The 24,244-nt window shown below is 45.1% G+C and overlaps 1 protein-coding gene and 1 long non-coding RNA gene across 2 annotated transcripts in view; one reads left to right on the top strand and one right to left on the bottom strand.

Moving 5' to 3' along the window:
* Positions 1 to 24,244, top strand: part of KALRN (kalirin RhoGEF kinase) — a 363,097-nt gene that overhangs the window by 259,287 nt on the left and 79,566 nt on the right. The window contains exons 34-35 of the mRNA XM_035896306.1: positions 2,826 to 2,855; positions 4,434 to 4,680. Coding sequence (XP_035752199.1) covers positions 2,826 to 2,855; positions 4,434 to 4,680 — 277 coding nt within the window. The remainder of the gene's footprint in view (positions 1 to 2,825; positions 2,856 to 4,433; positions 4,681 to 24,244) is intronic.
* On the bottom strand, positions 15,382 to 24,161 carry LOC118452506. Its single transcript, XR_004842287.1, has 3 exons — positions 18,280 to 24,161; positions 17,217 to 17,811; positions 15,382 to 17,112 (listed from the first exon to the last, which is right to left on the bottom strand). It is a non-coding gene; the product is annotated as an uncharacterized LOC118452506 (long non-coding RNA).

The raw sequence follows: 24,244 nt of genomic DNA, 5'->3' as shown, positions 1-24,244 counted from the left end.
TTCAGCCTTGCTTTCCCTGGCTGCTGTTTTGTGGCTGAAAACTAAACAGATGCAGCAGTGGCCATGCACACACACTGTGATTCAGGAAGGAGCAACTCATGGTAATCCCGCACTAACTGGTACCTGCTGGTCCCTGGAGCTGAGCTGGCTCCTGCGCTTGGAGCACACTGGATGGCCCTGCAGCAGGATGTGTCCACACCTGGGATCATTTTGGTGGCTTGCACTTCACCATCCCATAGCTGACGGGCACTCGGTTGGGTGCTCCCAGAAGCAAAAAGGCTCATGTAAGCGATGATAAAACTCATTCACCAGAGTCAGTGTCGGACATAAACTGCTCGCACCGAGGCACAGAGGTTAGTAGCAGTGTCCTGCGGTAGAGAAGGGAGTTTTCAGTTGCTGTGTGGCTGGGTCCCTGTCTGCACTGGTGACATAGGGCAAGGCTCTATCCTACCTCAGGTTTGATCCATTTTAGAACACTGTGACGAAAACACACACTGAACGCACAGTGATGCTTTCTAGCCCAGGCACAAGTGAACCAGAGGATGGAAGATGGTTTGCTGGTGGCAGGCGGCATGGAGACGGGCTGGGGCTCCTGCTAGCTGCTTACAGGACATACGGCACGTTTGCCCTGGGCTGCTTGGGGCCCTCTTGCTTCCTCATTGCATTTTGCTATTTGCTTCTGCCATTTCCTTTTCTTCCTGGTTTTAAGGCTATTGCTTTCTGTGTAAGTCATTAGATTTGTCCGTGTGTCAGATCTTTCAGTTATGCCTTGTGCTCTGCAAAGACATGTGCATTGTTATTTTTATTTTAATGTCTGTTGCCGATCTTGTTGTACCATACACAGATTAGACTGCTGCCTGGGTTTTAAATATATCCAGTCAGTGGCTTTAATGGTGGTTTTTATCACAGGAATAATAGAAGTGAATGTAACATGTTAAAATATGAAGCCATTGACTTTTGAAGTTCAACCTTAAGGGCATTCTCTATTTTCTTTCTCTTTCCAAACCTAATGCAAGATGTGTGAGAAACCAGCAGCCCATCAGTATTCCAATTTGCATGCTGCGAGGTAGAGAGAAGCACAATGTACTTCTCTGAGATTGGGAAATTGCTCTCTAAAACCAAATTAAGTAACTGATAGCTTGAGGGATCACTCCATAGGTGAAACAATTTCTGTCATTGGGAATCAGATGTATTTGCATTATTCCTCAGTGGCTTACAATTTGTATACGTCTTTGTATAACATAAGCTTTCTAGAGATGTTAACTTTGCTGTGGGTTAATTTGGTAAGTAAATGTTCTTTGCGGTGTGGTGGTATGTAAGACACAGAACAGGCATGGTAAACACTCAGAAGTCCTTGGCAAAAGGAAGGAGCTCCTTTTTCTGTTCTTTGTGGCCAGCACCTAAAAATGATCTGTGGGCCCCTACCTGAGCTAACTGCTTCCACCTATCACCTGCACCTGTAAAAGGGAACCCTCTTAATTCCTCCTGCCAAAGAAGGGACTTTCCCTGAAAATGCATTGTTTTATTTTAGCACCGGCTCCTCCAGCAGTGAGTTGGAACACGGGGAAACCCTGGTCCATGTTTCCATCCAGAGGATGTTGGAGCTCCCTCACTCACACATCAAGGGTAGGCTGCTAAAGCCTCCCCTGGGATAATGTTTACAGGTGTTGCCCTAACTGAAGCATCTCTGTGTATCACAGATGTTTAGTTATTTGAGGAGGGGTAGCCAAAGGCCTGCAATAGACTGATTTTGGGTTAGCCGCCCCTTAGGCCACTGTGGGGGAGGCAGCGTAGCAGGTGGGGAGCGAGGAGCTGCTTAGGGCAGCACTTCCCAAGCTGATGCTCCCTGGAATGCACCTTATTAGTCCCAAACTTTCCCAAGTGCTTTCTTCACCAAGCTTTTTTCCCTAGGATGTTTCAGGGCTGTTTCACCTTTCCTGTTTAAGCAATAAAAATGATTTATTTTTCAAAAATCAGCCCAAACCATCTGAAGAATTTTTTTTTACCATTCTGGAACATCCTCTTCCCATATCATCAGAAACGATGGCTCCTGGGACCCTGGCTGAGCCAGCTCCTTCATGCCCAGACACTGCACATCATGCTTAGATAAGCATTTTGAAGACAAGTGAGAGTTAATTCTTCATAGCAAATTAGCTTGCCGTGTGATGGCAAACACGGACACCTAGTGGTACTCGAGTGCAGGGCATGTAGATGCTTGAAATTTCTCTCTGGAAGTAGATACAGCAGTGTTTGTTTGCTTGTTTTCCCCTAAAAGGAGGAGAGATTTGATTATTTTCAGGGAAGGTATCATGGATAGCATAATGTGGGGGAAAGAAAATTTACTTGGCAAGGAGTAGTGAAAGAATTAGGGGAAAATCATCACATTTGGGAAGATCTGTCAGTGTATTTGCCAAGAAATAATCAGGTTTTTTTCTTGTGTCTTAAATACCTCATACCATACCAGATCAGATCCAGTGTTGGATCAGAAAGATTTTCTACTCCTAAATTAGTCCATAGCAAAGAAAGCTCTGTAAATATTATAGCAATATCTTATCCTTACCGTACCTGTGAATGTTTGTACTCCAGTTACGGGAGATTATGTCAGCGTGATGAATGGTGGGTTTGCTGATAAACTGCATAGCAAGGTGCTAAACTGATCTCTTGTGCGCTTTCATCAACCCACTGAGCTCTTTCTGCCAGGATTAATGTGAGCGCTCTGTCTGAATGGCCTCGAGCAGCTGCCGTGGTTTGTTTTGTTTGTTTTTTTCTATTTATTTACAAATAATCTTTCAGAGAACTATTTCCTTCTTCTTCCCCAAATCTAGCATTTCGTCTACGGCAGAGACACAGGACAGGTGAGAACCAGTCCTTGTCCACTGACCCCTTTCTGTTGTTGTACATACCACCTCTGTGAATGGGATTTCTTCCACACCTGCATTAGACACACAAACCACTATGCCACTGAGTGGGGAGACAAGCTGTGCCCAGGGGAGCATGCGTCCAGGCCTGCTTGGGCTAAGATAAGGGATTTTGAGATTGGACCAGCTGAAGAGCGAGGTCTGTAGCGATGAGTGTGCTCTCCTCAAGGGCTCCCCCATTCAAGCTGATAAGCAGATCCCAGTTCTCATTGATTTCACAGAGATACTCAGCTTCTTACAATATTTCTCCCAGTTCAGTTGAATTTAGAAGTTGGTCTTTTAAAAACATTCTATAATACGCTTGGATTTAGCTTCATACCCTAAGAAATAGGGAGGTTTATGGTATTACGCTGTTTTGAATCAGCTTGTTCACTATTTTCATCTTAATAACTTTGAATCAGTGGACTAATTTCTATCAAATTTGTCACTGGAATAAGGACCTCAAAGATTCCTGCATGCTTCAGGGAAGCAGGCAGCACGTACAGGAGAAAGACCCAAAAGAGGGCCCCTAATGACAGGCAGACAGCAAGAAATCCACTGCAGAGGAGCATTGAGAAAGATTCCTCACACCAGAAAAACTTAGACTTGTCTTCACACCTTTTTAGACACCAAGAATCAACCTCTGAGATCCAAATCTGTAAGAAAACAAGCTTCGTTAGCTCTGCTGCTTGTGCAGTCACTTCTTCTGTTTTGTTCTGCTGTATACACAAGTGCTTATATATCCGGTCTCTGGTGATATAGAGACTACGGTTAAACAGAGACCAGCATTGTTCATTGGGAGTCGCAGGGCGTGAGGCTGAAGGAAAGCAGCAGGTTGCCAATGCTCAGTACGGAAGTAAGACGATACATTTATTCTTAGATACAAATCCTGGAAGTCAGTGTATAATCAATCACTCTATGTTTATATATTTACACCTCTGTATTCCATCAGAAGACATGGGAGGAGCTTTTTGGATCTGCCCGGTCAGGATTCCCTAGTCTCCCAAGAGGTCCTAAGAGCGAGTTTGGGAAGATGAGGGCATGTTTCTTGCATTGCAAAAAAATTGTAGCTGTTTCCCCACTTCACTGGTGGCATGTGGAAATGAGCCCAGTTCATGCCGTAGAGAGGTGAGCTGGAATTTGTCCTGCCATGAGTGCAAAGCGCTGAGCCAGCCTGGGCTATTGCCAGTCTAGAAAGTCACCCCAGAAACTAAAGCAAGAAAAAAAGCAAGGTTTCTGATGGACACCCACAACTAGAAAATTCACAGCTAGACAATTCACCCACAGCTAGCATTCAAACCGTTACTGGGTGGGTAGCTTTAATTTCTTGCTTCAGCCCAGCAGAATCAATAAGAAGTAAAGGAAACCAGGGTCACAACATGCTGAACTTTGACAAAAGAAATTATTAACTTGGCTTCTAAGGAATACATTTCCTGTCTTTGCCAGTGTAAATATGAAGCAAAGATGATTGCCTTCATCCTGCCCTCTCTAACTTCTATTCCTGTTCTTTTTTTTTTTCCTCTTGAACGTGGACAGCTGTCTGGAGGGTGTGAACTAACCGTGGTGCTCCAGGACTTCACAGCGGGCCACAGCAGTGAGCTGAGCATTCAGGTGGGGCAGACGGTAGAGCTTCTGGAGAGACCAAGCGAAAGGCCAGGCTGGTGTTTGGTCCGGACCACGGAGCGGAGCCCACCTCAGGAGGGTCTGGTCCCCAGCAGCGCGCTCTGCATTTCCCATTCCCGCAGCAGTGTGGAGATGGATTGCTTCTTCCCTTCAGGAAAAGGTAGGCAACAGACCGGCAGGTTTGAGGCTGTTTCAGATTTCCCCTTTTGTATCATGTAAGTGCAAAGCTGCTTGGGCTGCTCTTACACTCAGCGTGGTAAAAGACTGTTTAGTTGTTAGTGAGTTTTGTTACCAGATCTCTGTGAATCGGCACAGCACTAGCCTAAGTCCATTCCCATGAATCAATGTTTGTATGTGTGCGTCTTTTGCTGTGTGGCAATCATTATTGTCTTGAGATTCTGGGTAAAAATAAGACCTTTAAAGAACAAGAGGACTGGTTTTAATGCCTAAAAGCCTAGAGGGAGGGAAAGTCATGTTGTATATATACCCAGGATGTCCCAAACTGTGGATGTGTTATTTTATGAGTGCCACAGTGCACACTAGTGCATGATCTTTTAGTATATCCCTGCTGCCTGTCTATTATTGCAAACAAGCCACCAGTGAGTTCTGGTACACTCTATTGACTTGTGGAGACACTGCGTGTAATGGCACAGCATGAATCCTTTACAGATAGCGTGCAAGAAAACACATCCCTGGTATTACCCTGAGAGCTTGGGCTTCACCTGCAATGAATGGTGAAATACTGTTCGTCTCTGTGGTGTTTGTGGCCTATTTAGTTCATGTTCTGTTCTGAGCAATGTCTGTCCCACATATAGCATCCATGCAACCAGGCATAGGAGACACTCCAGACTGATAGACCAGAAGTGGTTCAGTTCAGCGTGGCGAAAGCAGGTCTCCTTCTGGCTGTGCCCCCACTTTTTGGCCACGCACAATGCAAGTAAGGTCCAGGGAGGAAAAGCTCCTAACATCCCACTGCCAACTTCAAGCCCACAGTCTGAACTGGCTTTTTAAATTCTTTTTTTCCCCTCTGTGTTAAGGGAAATAGAATTTGATCCATTCTTATTTGAGCAAGTTAAGCTTGGCGGTTTTATTTGTTTTGAGAAAAAGCATTGAAACTGGGCTGTAGTCCGTCCTCGCTCCCTGCCTGCACTGCCCCTGCAGCGGCTGGGAGGGGGGCACACCCCCAGGACAGAGCAGCGCGGTAGGGGCAGGGTCTGCAGTCAGAGTTTCCCTTAAAGAGCTGCCTGATCCAAACCTGGGGGAGGAGAGCTCAGCTTTTCCTCTCGGATTTGATCCCCTCAGCAGGTCTCCTTTGGTTAGGTGCTTCCCCTTGCCCTGCTTTGCAAGAGGGAGGAGGTGAAGTCACTGCTGGCTGTCAGCTCTGCAGTGCAAACTCCAAACTCGTCATGCACTTTTTGGACTGGCTGCCAACTCTCCTCTCTGCCCAGGGCCCTGCCCTGTTTCTGCTGCCACAGGAGCCTGTCCTGGTCCTCGCTGTCCTCTGAGAAGCACTGTCATTGCTTACATGCAAATTAAATCTGTGAATAATCAGAAAGGCAAAGCTGAAAATCAGCCTGGTGTGCGTAAGAGCAGTCACTGCCTGACGTGACTCATAGGAAGCTGGAGACGTGTCAGCTGGGTGCATGGTCCAGCAGTTGGGCTTGGGTCCTCTGCTGAAGGATGCTGTGAGACACCACTCAAACCTCATTCGAGTGTCCTAGGCCGAAGAGGTTCTCCTCAAATGAAGCAAAACAAAAAAATTGCAAGAGTAGGCTGTGGAAAGGCAGGAAATCCCGATGAGGATGGAGACAGGGTGGTGCAGGGGCTGAGGGCTGGCGGGGGATGTGGGGACTCTGCTTCCAGCACGACTGCAGGAGCTTCAGGGCACAATGGCACCACAGGTACAGCACGACGGGTGCAGTGCCAGGCTGCAGCTCGTGGACCAGAGCCAATTGGTGCCTGGAAGCCACCAGGCTGTGTCAGCCCAGCGCCGAGCCTGCACTAGCAGGCTTTGCCTGCCTGTGGGGCAGGTTATCTCACATAAGATGCTGTGACCACTTCCAGGTTGAAGCTGGCTCTTGTCCCATCACCTCAAAACACATGCAAGTGAGTCTGGGGCCAGCTGGCTCCAGCCATGTATTCATGGCCTTTATTTCCTTACATCTCTTTCCCCCTTGGCCTTGGTTTTCTTCCTACACATACCAAAGCTGTATGAGAGTGCCTCAGTATTAATGGGTTCTCCAGAAGTGCTGCTAGAAATAATAAAAATAACCACCCAATACACAATTTTGGCCAGAATACAGCAAATAGGTTCTGTGTCTAATCAGTTCTCCCTCTACTAGGAAAACAGGAAATTGTTTAAACTGAATGAACAGATGCTGGGAATAAAGAAAGAGGGGTAAGTTTATAGTTTAAAGGGGAAATGCAGTAGCCACTGGAAGAGCCTGCTGATGTCATGAGATGCTGGAAGGATTAGAATGATAAATGTCCTCTGACTATTCAGATTCGTGTCCTTCTCTACTTCCAGTACCTTTAGGCATGGGCTGGACTCAAGAATCCCTTGGTCCAGGCTTCCAAAACTTCTGCCCTATCCCTACAACCCAGAACAAAGGCTGGCACATTATATATCAACATCAAATAGTGTCCCCTATCTGTTCCAAGTATGTAAACATACATAGTTACAGAAGAGCAGGTTAACAGCTGAATTTTGCTTGCAATTAGCAAGACAGGTAATTCTTTGCTTTTACAAGCACTGCGATTTCAGGAACAGAAAGTATCTATACTCAAAACTTAACATTTCTAGTAATAAAATTTGCCATCTATAGTAGAAACATGCAGAGCTTTGACAAGTATTAAAACATAGTTGCATCTGCTTAGCAGGAAATGGCAAATGACTATGTCTGGTCCTATCCTAATTATAATTATAGTCCACAATAATATATATAATATAATAATATATGGTGGACTATAAATGTAAATCATGTTGCTCATAGAAGCTACCTACCATCCTTAAAATGAAAAAGTAAAGCAAGTGGTATGTCAGCCAACACCTGAAAAGATGAAGGCTTGAAATATTTGGTGGGGTCACCAGAACCTTTTGTAGAGCATCAGTGCAAGTCGTCATCAAACAAAAATATAAGCCTTTAAAAACAGCCTCACTGAAAGCCACTGGAAATGCAAAACCAAACTTCACAACTGAACATGTGCTTTGTCTCTTCCTCACTTTTTTACACTATTCTGCTGAAAATAGGTAATGGATTAACATAAAATACTGCAAAAGGAAAAACGTGGTGCAAATATAAGAGAGCAAACCTGAAAGACAACATTTCCTACCTTTTGTAGCAAAATATCTTTACAGATCTCTCTTGTCGTTGATCAGTAAAAGTACAGAGACTTTAAGGACTGGTCTCCCAGCCTTCCATCTGACTGCTGGCTGTGTTCCTTTGGAGACTACACATTTGACTTTTTCATGACCTGACTACAGCTCAGAGCCCAAGTACAGTCCTGCCTGTCCTTCCTTTCTGATAATCTGACAGTGTTTGCAATTACCCTCTGTAAAAAGGCAAACAGGTTTCTGGGATTCACCTTTTGCAAGGGATTTACAGATGATTGAGTAAATGAGGGAACTCGGTCTCTGTTACTGTACTTGATAATTTGTGGGATTTTTTTTTTTTTAATGACTAGCATTCCTAAGAAGGAAAAAGAAAGACCTGTGACACTGGGAATGAAGCTCTCTTTGAACTATCCCACATGGCTAATTACAGGAAAACTGTGACTTTTATTCCTGTCTCTTTTACCACATAATTGAGGTCTAAGGTATAAGAGAGCTACAAACTTCAAAATAAGAGAGAAATCCACATGGATAGAGGTTTAATGACCTAGCCAATATTCATTAAGTACTGCCACAAGCATATTCCTGGTATCAGCCTGTTAGCTTTGACTGAGTGATTCCAAATTTGGATTTGGCCCATGAAATATTTAGATGAAATCGGTCTCACGACCCCTCACCGAGCATTTTTCTTGTACCATAAAAGTCACAGTGTAATTCAAAGAGTAACAAAGGCTAGTTCTTGCAGTAATTTTAAGCAACCTCCATCACCAAAGGAAAAAGAAAGCATTAAAAAAAAAAAAGGGGTGGGGGGGTTATGGCACTTGTTTTGGACTGATGATATGCGAAGGGGTCCCGTTCAGGGCCCCAAACCAGATCCTGCCTGCAGGATGCTTGTGTCTGGTACATATCTCTGGAGGAGATGAGGAATATATTTTTTTAAGATGCTATGCAAACATCCTGCTGTGCGGGCAGATGGCCACTTAACAGCAGGGCTTTGGTGGCAGTGGTGGGTCCCTGTAACAGAGCATACTGAGAAATATCTGGGTCTCTTCCAACTGAAGAGGGCACATAGGTCTCTCAAGGTGGATGTTAGCAGGGTGACCATCTTGCCTGCGCTTCCCAGCTGGGTTACGTTGGCCATGGTGCATCAGCTGGAAGAGCAGCAGACTTTGGGCAGGAAGGACAGGAGTTTCGAGTGCTGCTCAGGTGACAGCTTGTACATTTAGGGGTCACCTCCTGCATCCTACAGCCAGAGAGAGCCTGTGGCTGGTAGGTGCGATGACAGGCTGGGCTGTGAAAGAAGGAAGCAGAATAAGGATTTAACGAGGCTGGTGAGAAGAAGAATGGTATCAATGAAAAAAAGGTCATGCTGAGACCTGCGTTTTTGTGACCGCTCCTTGTGGGAAAGAGCAGATCATTTAATGGATTAGTGTGCAAAGCCAGCAAGGCTAATCCGGCTCTTGTTGGTGCTGGAAGTCTCTTTCCTCCAGTCTCTGATTTCAGAAGAGTGATCCATGGAGGGAAAAGCATAATTGTTTCTCCCCACGTCTCTGTTTTTAAGAATATCTTGGATTTTAGTGGGGGAAAAGAGTTTAGGCTGCTTTTATTGTGTCCCTGTTCCTGTTGAGTATTAAATTGCAATCTGCATTGGCTCATGCACTTTCTCTGTTGTGTTTTAAACAATCTCTGTTGCGAAACGTATTCGATGGTAATGATTCCTGATGTCCCGGGGGAGCTGTGTGAGGACAATTCAGAAGTTTTAGTGCACTGCATTAAACCTCCAGTTGTCCTTGTAGAGGCTGAGAAATTGTTTTTGGTTTTGAAAGTCTTAATTAAGAGCAGTCGATTAAAATGTTTGTAAGGCTCTGAACTGAAGGAAACATTTCATTAGGTAACACAGTTAATTTAACTGGCACATAAACAGGTCATGGGGTTTCTATTAAACAAACAATGTTCAGGCTCCCATTGTCAATATAAATATGTGGTATTTAAATAAAAAAACAAACCCTCACCTCTGTTCCTAATAACATTCCAACAAGGGTGTTCAGAGTCAAAGTTTCATAGTATAGGCTGCCTTTCAAGAGAGGTCACGCGGACCCCTCCTGCTGGCATTTAGTGCCTCATGGCATCCTTGTTACGAGTTCAGGACATGGCTTACGTAGAAAAATCACATCAGGAAAGGTTTTGCTGCATTTTCACTCCTTTTGAATTCTGATAGAGCAGCTGGAAACAAGTTGGCTAACCAGCATGGTGTGATGCAGCAGCTCTCTACGGACTGGTACCGAGGGCTGCCGGGGCCCAGCTTGGGACTGCTGCTCTACCTCAATACACAAGCGTGGCTCCATGCAGTTGTGAAAGGAATGGAAACAGAAAGATGAAAGAACTCAAAACTACTTTGCGGTTTCAATCAGGTCACCCTTTCCCTTGTTTTTTCTCCACTGTCTCTCCCTCCTCTCTCTCATCAAACGATGGCTGTTTGTTTTCACTTTCACAGCCCTTTGCAGCCTCTCCCCACCATATAGCTCCTTTCTAACTCAGTTGGTAATGTCTGCCCTGGTGCTGGAGGGCTGGTGGTGCCTCGTTCCCCTACCTACTAGTAGTAGTCCTTTGATCCCAGGCCTCTGTGCTTTCTCCTACTTGATAGTGGAAGAACTCAGATACCCATAAAGTGTCCATCCTTGGTGTGGTCCATGCTTACACCTTCTTCTGGACTCCATTATCTCAAAAATAATAAAAGAAGAACAAATATTTAGCAAAAGTTGGCAATATGAGTGACGAGGTGTGACTTTTGTTGTTTCTAAGAGGTAGGCCAAGTCAAACCTGGAAGGATGAGCAATACCTTTGTAGGGACAGTCATATCACTGTACCTGTAGCTCTACCAGGGGTTTTACCTGTTGGATACATCAGTACATCAAGAAGACATAACTAAACTGACAAATCCATGCATAGTCAAGCCCTAGGGGCAGCGTCAGTCCAAGCACCACCTGAGTAACCAGATAAGCTAGGCACAGCCTGACCAAGCATGGCAAATACTTGTGCTCCATGATAAGTCACAGCAGCTACAAGTCATGGATGCAGACAGTATGCAGGCTGTTGGAGCCATGTTCTGATGGCTTGTGAATACCCATATTTCTCTGACTTTGTTTTTCTATTTCATTATTTTTATTTTCAGTATGGCATCTCTGGATATTTAAAGCTAGATTCAGCCATGTGGACGTGTTTTGGACATATCAAGTACCAGTGAAGTCAATTACACTTATTGCTTCAGCTGCTCTGTTATCTAATCAAAGCAAAAGGCCTCCAGTGCTCTACCTGGAACTTTATTTTTGTGGAGAAATACAATTTTGATGAATGCTTTGATAAAACAGGAAAGGCTATTTTGGGGGAAGTTGCTTTGCTTTTGTACAGTGGATTTTTATTATTTTAAACACAGGAGTCTTTGTTTAAAAGAGAGAAGGCCTGCAAATTTTCTTGTTTACTTTGCCTTTGCTTCCCCTCTGACAGGGGGTAAAATTTTATCCACCTAGTCCCCTGTAAGCTTAACCTCGAGTTTCGCTGTACGGTGCTGTGCTGGTTTTTCACTGAAAAAGAATAAAAAAAGGGAGGGAGTTTAAAATGCTGTGCCCAACTGAGTTTATCAAGAATGCCAAAGGGTTCAGCATCTGGTCTGGCAGAGAAACTGGGGGGAAACTCAGCAGTGGTACACACGGTGCAGTAATCCATACATACTGCCACCACAAATGATCCGATCAGGATTAGACCATTGATGCTGTAATGTTTCAATATGCTGCCGTTTGTTGGGCCTGATCCCCTTTATTAATGTGGGACCCGTCTACCTGCTTTTTCTGCTGCTTCTTCCGTCGTTTTCATAGGTCACACTCACTACGTGTGTACCTGGAGCAACTTGGAGAGTACAGCAAACAGGGAGAGCACAGGATAAAACTGGGCAAAATTCAGTAGCTGATATTGCATAAAGGTCAGGGCACCTGAGCTAAAGATTCCTCCTGGCATTACAGTCCCTGACAGCTTTATTATTGTGCAACTCATGCTCATTTTTCTAATGCGTAGCTTACAGCACCTTTGGGACCTTTGCTTAATTTGGCTGGGAGGCTTTCAGAGAATAGCATTTCCTGGTAGCAGATATCATCGTATTGATCACCTGTATCTCATCATTAACATACTGGCACCAGCATCCCAGGCTGTAACTGAATATGGGATATAATTGCTGCCTATCGAGATAATAAATCATTCTGGTTTTAGCATCAGATTAGTCAAGGCCAGCTAAAAAAAAAGAGGGGAAAACTGGCATAAACACCCTAACAATGGTCACATGGGAAAGCATCAGCGAAAATGTAGTGCAGGATGTTTCCAAACTCTGTGTGGATCTGTAAGAGGAGCGAAACATTCACATTTCAGCAGGGTTAAATGCTAGTCTCTGCGGAAGGAAGTGACAACCATCGTGTATCGCTGCTAAGCAGCAGCACTGTGCAGAGTGGTGCTCATGAGATGGCTGTTTCCAAAATGAAGAATTTTCTCTCTCAAGATAAAGGGTCATTTGTTTCCTTTAGATATGCTTGTGGGCTTGTTGGAGAGGCAGTTTTTGGAGAAGGGTAGACTGACTTATTGCAGTGCTTCTGTTTTGTGGAGAGACGGTGGAGCAGCTGGCTGGGCGGACTGGGTCTTCCTGGTGAGGACTAGAGCTGGAGGCAGTGCGAGGAAGGTAGAGAGGGAATGCAGCTCTAAACAGACTTTCTCTTATGGCCTCCCTGGATCTGTTTCCTCTCTTCACTTCTCTTGTTTCTGTCTGTCTGAGGTGTTGAAACCAACACTCAGGGAGATCTGGCTAAAAATTTTAAAATGAGGCAGAAGAAGGAGAATTGAGTCGCCAAGACATAGCCATGCATTCTCCCAACTCTTTGATGTTTCTCTAAGACTCGCGTCCTGCTGACGTTTGCTGGTCAAGTCATCATTAGAAGGCATTTCCATGCTTCCACACAGGGAAAAAGAATATGTAAGGCAGAGTCCCTCTCTGTGTTAGGCTCAGGACCACATTTCCTCCCACAGCTTCTGTGGAAGACCAGGGTCATAAATTCTCCATGCCCTCCTGGCTCTCCTGCCTGCTTTCCTAGCCTTCTTTCCTAGGGTCAGCCCATGGTTCCTGGGGCCAGGTTAAGCCAACCTTGATATTCAGAGCTCCATGCAATGGGACAGGGTTGTGCTCCTCAATGCAGGTGTTGATAAGCCCCAGAGCACCACTTTCCCTGTCCCACAGAGGAGGAAGAACTTCCCTCCTCGGCTGCTGCTCACTCACAGACAAAGGGGAGGTCCCAGCCAGTCCCCACTGACAGGACCCAGCTGCTCAGGTGAGGGGTGGGTGGGTGGCCACAGCCCTCTCCTGACTCCATGAACCATCTGAGATGATGTCTGAGAGGACTTTGGCTGTGCAAACCTGGACAAACAAGGCTGCACTGGTCCTATTTTCCCAACTTGTCTTCAAAGACATGCTGGAAAAGGAGACTTTAATATTTATTGCTCACATACTGATGTCCCAACTATTGAGACATCACAAAGGCCAAAGACAGTTCTACTGAGTAAATACTATACTTCTAATTCATTAAGTGAGGTGGGTTCCTGGAGTAATGTGGACTGTGCAGCATCCCATATGGCCTGGGGAAGACCAGAGGCATCTTCCATGCAAAGGTCCCTAATCCAGGAAAGGCCTGTCCTGCCTAGCCCCCAGCTCTCCCAGTGATCCCAGCACATGTCCTTTCACAAAATGGCTGAGCTCAGCCTTCCCTTGAGTTAGCAGGTTCAGAGAAGAGAGAGGGGCCATTGAAGGGACTCCCCAAAAAGTGCTGACTGGGTCTGAGCAATGATGGTTGTACTGAGAAAGGACTTGGGCTCCTGCTGTGGTGCTGAGGTTCAAGAGACCAGGGCAGGTCAGGAATTATCCAGGGGTCTCTGCACAGTTATCCAGGGGAGGCACCTACTGAAAATGGTCTGAATATAATGCCTGTTTCTTTTTATCAGCTGCATAGGAACCTTATAGATGCCTTCTGGTTCTTCTCCTTCTTGGAGCTGTGGTACCTCGGTGCATTGCAGACGGAGCAAGCAGGCGGAGTAGAGAGTTCAGTTTGTAGCATGAGGTTTTATGCGAGCTCTGAGCAGAAGCCAGCAGCCATAACATCTCCACGCCTCTGCCCCACTAGTGAAAAACAAGCAGCCTGGAGGAAGGGTATAAAAATAGCTCCTTGAGTAAAATCTATTTCCTCTGTATTTAGTCGTGTGACTTGAAATACATGTAGTGTGGTGGGAAGGGGGGAGTTGTTCTCTAGCGCTTGGCCCATCGAGCTCAGAGGAAGGTCATCCTGCAAGAGCGACGGGAGCATGTGGATGGCTTGCGTCTTGCATTTCCTCAGAGGCCAGACTAAATTTAGCAGATTCACAGATGGACATTGGTCCGTAATCCATCTTGGACTGCAGGGGAAAGAGTGGGATCTGGGTTGTTTGCCTGGGCTTTCTGCTGTGCAACCACCTTCAATGAGCCACCATTCATTATTATGTTCCTCGTGGTTTTCTGCCTTGCTGAATATGCTGTAACTTTCTGTCTGATCCTTTTCCCTGAAATGTTTCAAGTTTAAGCATGAAGGAAAAATAGACTGCTGGTTCTGGGTTCATGCCTGAGATCCCTGCTAACTTAATGTCAGACTGTGGATGTACTTTTTAATGGCATCATCACAAAGGTTGAGCCTTTGGTACCTAACTGGTACTTGCAAGAATTGCAGTAACACAAATACTAATGATTGAAGTCTTTGGCTTTCCCAAAATGTTGCCTCCTCACTCTTTCAGCTTCCAGGCAGTTAAAGGGACTAATCCTAAATGCAGAATTTCCACCCTGCAAGGCCTGTACAGTGCTGGGCTGGTCCTGCCGTTGCTAATCTTAAACAAATATTTTATGAGTATATTTTGAAGTGAACTAGCTCTGCTAAAAATCCCATTTCCCTGACCAGTCTGAGCCAGAGATAGGCAAACTGCAATGCAAAGCACATATGTATTAAATAATGTATTTCAAGTAATTGGGATTATGTTTCTGTATATCTGCTTCAGCACACTGCACAGCTTTGATATATTGATCCTGACACAAGAAGCCTGATTTTCCTGTCATTTACGCAAGCATTTTGTCAGAGCAGTTATTCCCAGATTACACATTGTGCAAAAGAGCCTGAACCAATGTCAACTTTGTTTAGTTCAGATTAGTCCCAAATTCTAGAAAGCGGAGTTAATGTTATTGTCACTATGATGGTCTAAAAGTTTAGGGCAAGAGGTTATTTACATAAACGCCAGTGTATTTTTTTCCATTCATATTAACTGGTCTCATAAAAGAAGTTATCTCTTCTTACAAATGTTGCCTTTAACTCCAGAATTTAAGATTTCTTTTCTTTAAGGCAGAGTCCATATTTGGACTAGATTTTCCTTAAATCTTTTTAAACAAGTCTCTCTCCATTCAGAAAGCTAAAGAACAGTTCCCTTTTTTATTAAAAGAGATCAAACCATTCTTGTCTTTGGTTGTCCTGAGCATTTATTAAAGGGCACCATTTTACGCATGTATCATGTTTTCTTCACAAACACACTGAATAATTATTGCTTCTGCAGAATGGTAATGCAGTGAAATAAGTAATTTTTCTTCTTTCTAGAGTTTGCAAAATACAAATTAAATTTGTATTAAATATGTAAAAATAGAGAGAGATAATTGCTTGCATATTGCAGGAAAGGTTGGGATGGCCTCCAGTCTCCCTGAAGGTGAGCCTTCCAACAGAAACAACAGTAATACACGATCCAACGCTTCACGTAACAGAGCAGCCCTGACTTCGTCTCTTAAGCAAGGCAATTTGGAGCTCGTGTGTGTTGGTGGCTCCTGTTGTCATGAAGTGAACCTAAGGTCCCATGTTTCTCACCAATAACATTAAACTGCCTGATGCCAAGCTACAGGTTTTTATTTTTGGCTTTTGCAAGCCAAAGAGATTTCAAGTTAAATAGTAGCACTCAGTGTTCATATTTCAAGGGCATTTTTTCTGTTTTCTAGACTGGGGAGGAACACTGAAATCTTTCAACTCAAGATAGGCTTTGAAAAATTATTTTTAGGTCTTCATACATTTCAGTTTTGCTCCTTCCAGACTATACCCAGCTCTTTTTTTTCTCTGCAGATTTCATGTATCTTCAGAATTTTAAGTTAATAGCTGCATTTTGCCAAGGAATATATACCCAATTTCCTTGGAAATCTATGGGAATTGCATTTAGGTATCAGAGAACAGATTCTGGCCTTAAGAACCAAATGGCATCCTTCAGAAAAGCACTGAAGAATTTATTAACTCTGCAGGACTCCTACTCGATGAAATAAGTACATTTTTCTTTCCACTGACTGCAAAAATCAAGTTCAGTTTCATGCAGTATGAAGGAATCAGGGTGCTCTTGCTGCACAGACTGGCTATTCTAACCCGTGAAAAAGCTTAGTAAAAAAAAAAAGGGTTGTGCATGGATGGCAGGGAAAGGTAGTTCAGGCTTTACACCCCAGTAGTCTTCATGGCCATGCACATCTGTTCAGACAAATCTGCTGTAGTTGTGCTGTGCACACAGAGTGCTGCTCCACAGGACAACTGCTTTGTATGTAGCCTTCACCTGGGAGCTGTACCGTTCTGCAATGTTCAATCTGCTACAGCTTTTCCTTGTTTCGAAGATGTGTCTTTTTGCATGTAAACATGCAAAAATGCACATTCCGCTCCCCATCAGCTCACTGATTGCCATCATAAAACATGCTACGGGACATGCAGGCACAACAGAGATGGGCCTGATCTCATCAGCACTGGGGGCTGGTGCGTCTCTCTGCTGAGCAAAAGATCGTCGGTCAGATGGAAGTACCCATTTTGTCTCACACAGGGAGGTTGAACCTCTTTGAGTATCAGATATGTGACCCATTGCCTAACTGAGCAGCCAGGATCTACCACAGTGGGTGATCACTGAGACTGGGACATGGTACAACGGTAGAGGTGATGCAACAGTCATATACCTCGAGGCTTTTGTACCAAAGTCTGAACAATAATGACAGGACAACCAAGGCAGATCAAGGAACCGATCTGGGCTAAAATGAACCTTTTTTCCACCCTAGGTTAAATTTAACCTGGATCCGTTTGCAGATCAGATTCACTGTGAGGCTGCACAAACATTTCTGTTGGCACAGGGGAAGCGGCAGGAAGGAGCAGGCACCTGGGAGAGACAGAAAAGGCAACAAAGGGTTTTGGCAGGGCTGTTGGCTCTTGACAACTCAAAGTGCTCATGGAACTATCATGTAATGTGGAGCTGTTACATACCGAGAGGTCGGCTGAACATAGGAATTAAAAAGTACTCCATGACGTCGTGTACTTGTCCCTCGCACAGAAAGACAACAGTTTTTTCTGTCTTGTGGTGACTGGAGATGCCACTGTGTGGAAGTCCAGCTTTCAGTGATGCCTAATGGTACCAAGCAGAAGGGGGATTTCTAGAGTATTTGGTGCTAGACTAGCAATCGCTCACTGGCGTTCCCAGGAGCAGCATTTCTGTACGGGACATCAGCAGAAATCCTGCCTGTCAGAGAGCTAGCACCCGAAAAATGCCATCATTGCTGGGCTGTGGACACTAAAGAATGAAAGCGGGCAGAGGTGCTCCAGACTGATAAAAGCAGAGGGATTGTTTTCTAGCCAGTCATTCCACCAGCTAATAAAAATAGCTTAAAAACTATTTTTTTTTTTAATTCTCCACACAGCAGGCTGCCTGTTACGTGTGCCCTTGTTATTTATACTTGCTATAAGTTTCAATGGCAGCTTTACAGATTCTTTTATGCTTGTCTTAGATCTGGTATTGTAAATCAGAAAGCTTTGCCATCCTAAACATTGCCTGGTAAGAACTCCTCTGCATTCTCTTTCTACCCTAGAAAAAAAAGGAAAGTGGAAAATACAGTTAATGCAATAATTTGGCCCAAATAAAGGCAGGCTTTTACAATATTGACATTGAATTTTATTTTAATTCCAGTCCAGTTCCTCCAGACTGGCCAAACAGAGAAAATTTTCTCTCTAACTAGCAAATGGTGTGTGCCAGTTTTTTAATTTTTCTTTTAGCTTGCCTTGAACCATAATAGTGGTTGGGGATAGGTGATGAACAGAACTTGCAATTTTTTTCGCAAAAAATCTCAGGAAAATAGTCTGAATGCTCTTACATTAAAAAAAAACCAAACCCAAACAAAACGCATAACAGCTTACTCTAAGGGAGGAGAAATGCTGAGAAAATTAGCTGTGGTTTCTACCATCCCAATAGAACAACCTCAGGCAAGTTGAGACAGGCAGGTCGGGAATACTTTTGTTCCACTGTTTGTCTGTAGTTGCTAAAACAACAACTCACCTTTGTCATGCACAGGTGGGTGAGGCTCCTGTTTGTCTTGGAAAGCAGACCGTGATGGGCTGAGATAGGCCCATGATTTCCCCACTGAGGCCCAACACAGTAAGACAGGAGCCAAAACACATCCAAAAGGCAGCACTTTAATGCTTTGGGTCTTCCATCATTGGGTATTGCAGTAACTCCCAAAGATATGTCTCTGCTCTAATGGAGATAAGAGCTCCAGAAAATGAACACAAAACCTGCTTTAAATTTTTATTTCACTCTTTTTTGCTGAAGGGTTGAGGGTTTTATTCTGACCAGTAGCTTGTTCAGGATGTGTCCACCATCCAGCATAGCTCTCCAGCAACCGATTAGTACCGTACTAACATAACGTGGTGCATGGCTCCACTTACTGGGCCTCTTATATTAAACTAGTTTGTGAGGTGAGGCTCTTTGCTGCAGCCCCATCTGAGTGTAACTCACCTGGTGGTCCTGCTGGTGGGTCGGACAAGTCCTCTCTGCTCATGCAAGACCTTGCTGAAGCCAGTAGAGCCAGACCAGGGGCAGATGAACCTGCGCTGAGGTCTTGGAGAAAGGCAGCGGGGCAGGACTGTATGCCAGCTTCTAACTGTTTTCTTAAGCAACTCACTGTTAGAAAACGGTTACTGCTTAGGAAGAAGCCTATATATATAGTGGAATTGGTCCTGTGCCCAGGAAACCAGAGGAACTGGACAATGTAGGAATCTGTTCTGAGATACCTGAGAGGCAAAGTTAGGCTGGAGGTTGAAGGGGCACTTGTTCTGCAGGTCTGTTCTGCTCCCAAGAGCGGGTGAAACTCTCCTAGCTTACTATAGCTACGTGACTATCTTGGGAGCAACTCTAAGTTCCCTCGAAACAGACTGAATCACATGAAAGCAAGTGTACGTATCTTATTCTGCAATCTGCTCTACAGCCATCCACCTCGTGCTGTTTATTTGATGATCTTTTTTAAGATACTTTGGGGGATAAGTCTCCAAGCAAATTCTTTTTTTTTTCATAGGATGCAAAGAAAGGAAAAAAGATGGCTTGTAAATTAGGAAAGAAAGTTAGGCTAGTGTCAGTAGGGGACTTCTGATGTTTGGGAGAGATGGGTTGTGCAGGACATAAAGGCGAGGTCCATCTTGGCAGAGCAGACGGGTCTGGCTGTGGCCTTTAAGGCTGTACAGTAGGGTTGGTGGGCCAGGATGCTGTTTGGTTGTGGCAACTCTTCTAAGTTGCCGTAAACCCTTCCCATGCCGATGTTTACAGCAGAGGGATCAGGAATGATATATTCTAACATTTGCTGAACATATGCCTACATTACAGTTCAGCGTGGAGTTTGTGCTGGACTGTCTGTAATTCTTCTTAATTTGTTTGTTTTAGCTAGTTGAGAATGTTCTTTTTTTACCTACCACTGTGCTGAACTGAGGAGCCAAAAACCTCTCCTTGGAGTTGTGCTCCCTTGCGCCAGGAGGGAATATGACTCTATTTATTTATTTATTTTTAATTTATTTGATCTGTTTTAATACCCAATAAAGTTGTTGTTTTTTCCAACTGGCACGACAAGGCTCTGGCTATTTTTAAAGAATGTGGTTCATTTGATTCAATCTAATGAATGTTTAGTGCTGTTGAAAATAGCTGGAGCCAGAGCCAAGAATAATGTACTGAAATGTGCTGGTTGAGCAAGGGCTGCTTCACTCTGCCAATCTGCTTTCCCTCCAATTGTTCACATTTACCTGGTTTTGTGAGTAGCATTTGCAGATAAGACGGATCAATCGAGGTGCTTTTTAATACTAAATCTAAGGGCCGATAGTTTCAGAGCTGTATTTTGCCATACTCATTTCAAGACACATCAAACAAGAATGACTCTTCTTGTTGTTCAGTGTAGGATGTCTAATCTCTGTTTCAGACCACTTTAAAGGGAACGTGAAATGCTGATATCCTTTTATTGCACACAGGAAAATTGAGGCATGAAATGGTCATTTTTTCCTCTAAAGTCACCCAGAAAGCAAGTGGGGGAATCCGTAATGAAAGTAGTCAGCCAGCATCTACTGGGCTCCTTAAGCTGCTGTGTAACTCTTGATTTCTCCATGAAGGGAAACAAGACCATAATCAGAAAACAAATTCTGCTAAGTTCTTGCTCCTGGTGTTTCTCACTGACTGGTTCTGAGCACATCCACGTTTACTGTCCTGCCTGCACCATCTGAATTGCTCTGCAGAGGTACCTAGCTCTTCCTATTAACCAAGCTTAAATTTCATGCATGTCCTTGCACTATCTAAATATGTCTCTGCAAGTCATATCACGTATTTAAATGATGTATTTAAAACTGTACCAATCCATCTTCCTTTTGCCATCCATGAGTTATTTCTGCTAGATAGTTGGTTTCTTATTACTTCCTAAGAAATGAGTAGCTAATACTTAAGCTTCATTGGATTAAAAAAATAAATCAGCCATAATACATCTTATTCCGTGATAGTGGTGCCCGTAGGGATGGATTTTCTGCAGAGATCACTTTACACCCTAAAGCACCATGTAGGATTGACTTGCATAAGTAATGAACAGATGCTCCTCTCTCTCTGTACGTGATGGGAGGAAGGAAACGGTACCTGTTACTATGGGAGAAATGTCATTGCTGTTCTGCATTACAGACCTCAAGGGAGATCTGGGCCAGGCATATTTCACTGCATTTCTCTTGACCCAAATGAAGCCAGGCCAGTTTGCCTCCACTAGTTTTTTTGTCCTGCATTTCCCTCAGATAGGTCCCTCACTTTATTACCTAAGAAAATGAAATAGCTGCTGCAGGTATGAGGGAGCACTGGAGACAGTGTAAAAATTTATATGTTCCATCTTTTACCCCAAAATTTGCACAAGAGGACTGGGTAAAAATATTAGAACTTCCCCTCTACAGCACAAGTAATCTCTACAGACTCTCAGATTTCATTTGAAAGCAACTCATGTGCCTGGGGACTTTCTAAAGGTGTATTTAAGACCAGACAGAACTAATTCCCTCGTCATCCCGACCTTAGACTGAGATTACTTCCCTTCCATCGTCTGCATTGCGCAGGACAGCACGATGGCCTGTGGCACAGGCACACTGCTAATAGCCTTCGCTTCAAATGCAGAAGTCACGACCCTAAAATGTTCTCAGCCACTCCGCTGCAGATAACAGCAATTGTGTTTGGAGCATGGTGCCGGGAGATGTTTCCTCGAAGAATTTCCTGCAACTCAGGCATAAGCTAGAGCAAGGGCAGGAATGTTTTCTTTGCCAGGGGACATACAGGTTATTCAGGGACCACAGAGTCACACATTAATGCACCCTGTCCAAAAATAACATGAAAAATATAATGCAAACATAGGAAGTGAGGTTAAGGGATCCTTTCTAGTCCCAAGCAAATACCTCCTCACCTAGGGCAAGCGGACTGTGCAGATTTCCACCGCCCCCACCCCCCCGTGTGATCTCTGCAACACTTCTACTTCCCAAAGGCCAAACTCCCTACTTGAAGCTAAAGGCTTGGCGCAGCTGGCAGCATAGTTCCCACTGACACTGATGGCAGAAGTCTTCCTCAGCCAGGGCTGAAGCTGAGCTAGGCTGTGCCCACAAGCCTGTCTCCTCTTCTGCTGTACAGGAGCTGATTGATATGATGTGATTATTAAGAACATGTCTCTGAGTCTTATCTTATTCTGTGAAATATTTATTATGTGTATAATTCATCAGTGAGTATGCGTATTTTTAAAGAGTAATTTTTTAGATATAACTTTCACGATATTGCTAGAACTGTAGATGGGGGGTGGGGAGGAAGCCTGCTTCCCCCCACAATAATGACTTCAATTCTGTTTTAATTAAGCGAACAGTTTTTCAGAGCTGAGATTGCACCTTAATTATGTTTTAAATTTCGGCTGCAATTACAAGAGCTACCAGCTTGCTTCAGAACCCTCCTGAGAGCCTCCATCTTCGCTGCTGAAGCACTCTTTCATTGAAACTTCACCCCCATGCCCTGTCCCATTGCCGTGCCTTGGGCTACCACGCGCCCCATTCCGCAGATGCTCCCTCTCGGCCCAATGGCTCGGATGATCCTCGAGTGGGGCCAGCCAAGCCCCCCTGCTCCCAGCAGCGCAGCTGGTTCGCCCTCTGCCATGTCGGGGTTTGCTGCTAGGTGTCCCTGCCAGCGGGACCCTTCGAGAGGTGTGGGAACTGAGGGGCAAAATGCTACTTCTAGGGGGTTTCCTGGTTTCTTAAATGAGGAATCTTAAAGATTTTCTTATGAGGACTTAAAACCTAGCAAGAGCAGGGCACTCTATAGGGTCTGCTCCTCGCTCTGAGCCCGTATCACCCATCCAGGCAGACGCCACAGGAACAGCAAGATGCCAGTTCATTGTACCCCCTTTTTTCTGTTTGCGCAAAGCAGGCTGAGTTTAGGTGGGAGGCAGCCACCCCATAGGGCAGAAGGTGGATGTGGTATGAGAGAGCAGATTAGAAAAGGGAGAGATGCGGTGTGAAGCAGAAAGCAGAGGAAAAGCAAAGAGCTGCCTTTTTGGAAGACCCCTGCTGCAAGTTTCCTGAACCACTCAGAGGCCCTAAGCTGGTGCCTTCTTACCGCCTGGCACGTCAGGCAGCTGAAACAGGGAAAGGGAGAGGTCCAGAATGGTGGGGGTGTCCTAGCTGGTTCCCAGTCCACCTCTTCCTTCTCCGGCTGCAGCCACAGTTTCTGCTTCTAGTGAGACATATTATCTCCCTGCTACAGGCACTAGAGCCCTGAGTGCACCCCCGAGTCATTCCCTTGCATCTCCCAGATAAGCAAAGACCCAAGTCAAAGAAAGATGCAACACACAGCAAAGTGGAAACAGAGTTAAGGTTCCCTTCTTTCTTATGTTTTGAAAAGCACCTTGGTGCTCAAGAGCATTGGCAAGAATATTTTGCGTGCTCTGGGCTTGTTACGAGGCTGCCAGTCCTTCCCGTGAGGCTGCAGTCAAAGAGCAGTTCCTCCAGCACAGCCAGAAGTGAAGCAGGAGGGCTTCATATTTGCTGTTGTGGTGGCAGGAGTCTCTCAGGGAGGGCCTCTGGCACCCTCCTGGCACAAGGTACTGGAGGGTTTCTGCCAGGATGGCTCTAGGGTCCACAGGACCCCACCTGGCAGTGGCATGAAATCACACAGCACAGGCCTCCCCCTGGCCAAGAGCACCCACCAGGATAGGTGCAACCCAAGGCGGGTTTGTGAACACCGTGCTGAAGCCGCAGCCCTCACCTCCCATCCAGAAACGTCCCTTGGCCCCACAGGAGCATCACTTACTCCCAAAGCCATTACGCACAGACGAAAAGCCTTAGTCCAGATCACCAGTCTGTGGCACTGGAACAGCCATGCCTGCTCAGGCTGAAGCCCTGGCACCCAGAGGCACAAAGCACATCGCCCCTCTGCTCTTCCCTCTCAATACATATTTTCGCCTGGGAGAAGCAGCTTGTTGGGTTTGTTCAGCTTTCGATGTGAGAGTGAACAACTATGAGGCTGTGCTCTGGAATCCTGCCCGACCTCTCCTACCAGCCGCCTCCAGCAAGGTTCGGGACGTTTTTGGCACCTCCAGTTTTCCATGCTTTAGGTGGGAAATCCTAACACAACAGGCTGGCACCTCCCAAAGCAAGCTGTGCTTCTGGGTCGCAGGCGTCTTGGTCCGTGTGTCAGAAGGGTAAGGATTTACCCTCCGGTGCTTCAGGCGGGTCTCCAGCCGCAGAAACAGACCGGCAGAGCGGTTGGGATGACAGCAGGCTGGTTGGGGTTTTCAACTGGTTGTAAAAAGTTTTGGCTGTCGGATGCTTAAGCTAAGGAACGGCACTGGGAAAAAAAAAAAAAAAAAAAAAAGTTGTGAACTTTAAAGAAGCCCACAGCAATACGAGTTTTGCCTTTTAAAGACCGCAACGTATCGGAGCTTTAGCAAACTTCCTCCCAGGCAGTTTTTATTCCTCGCTACCGAGTTCCG

Source organism: Egretta garzetta, unplaced genomic scaffold (genome assembly GCF_000687185.1).
Source record: "Egretta garzetta isolate BGI_Z169 unplaced genomic scaffold, ASM68718v1 scaffold326, whole genome shotgun sequence".
NCBI classification, from domain to species: Eukaryota; Metazoa; Chordata; class Aves; order Pelecaniformes; family Ardeidae; genus Egretta; species Egretta garzetta.
This window is presented reverse-complemented; position numbering and strand designations above follow the sequence as displayed.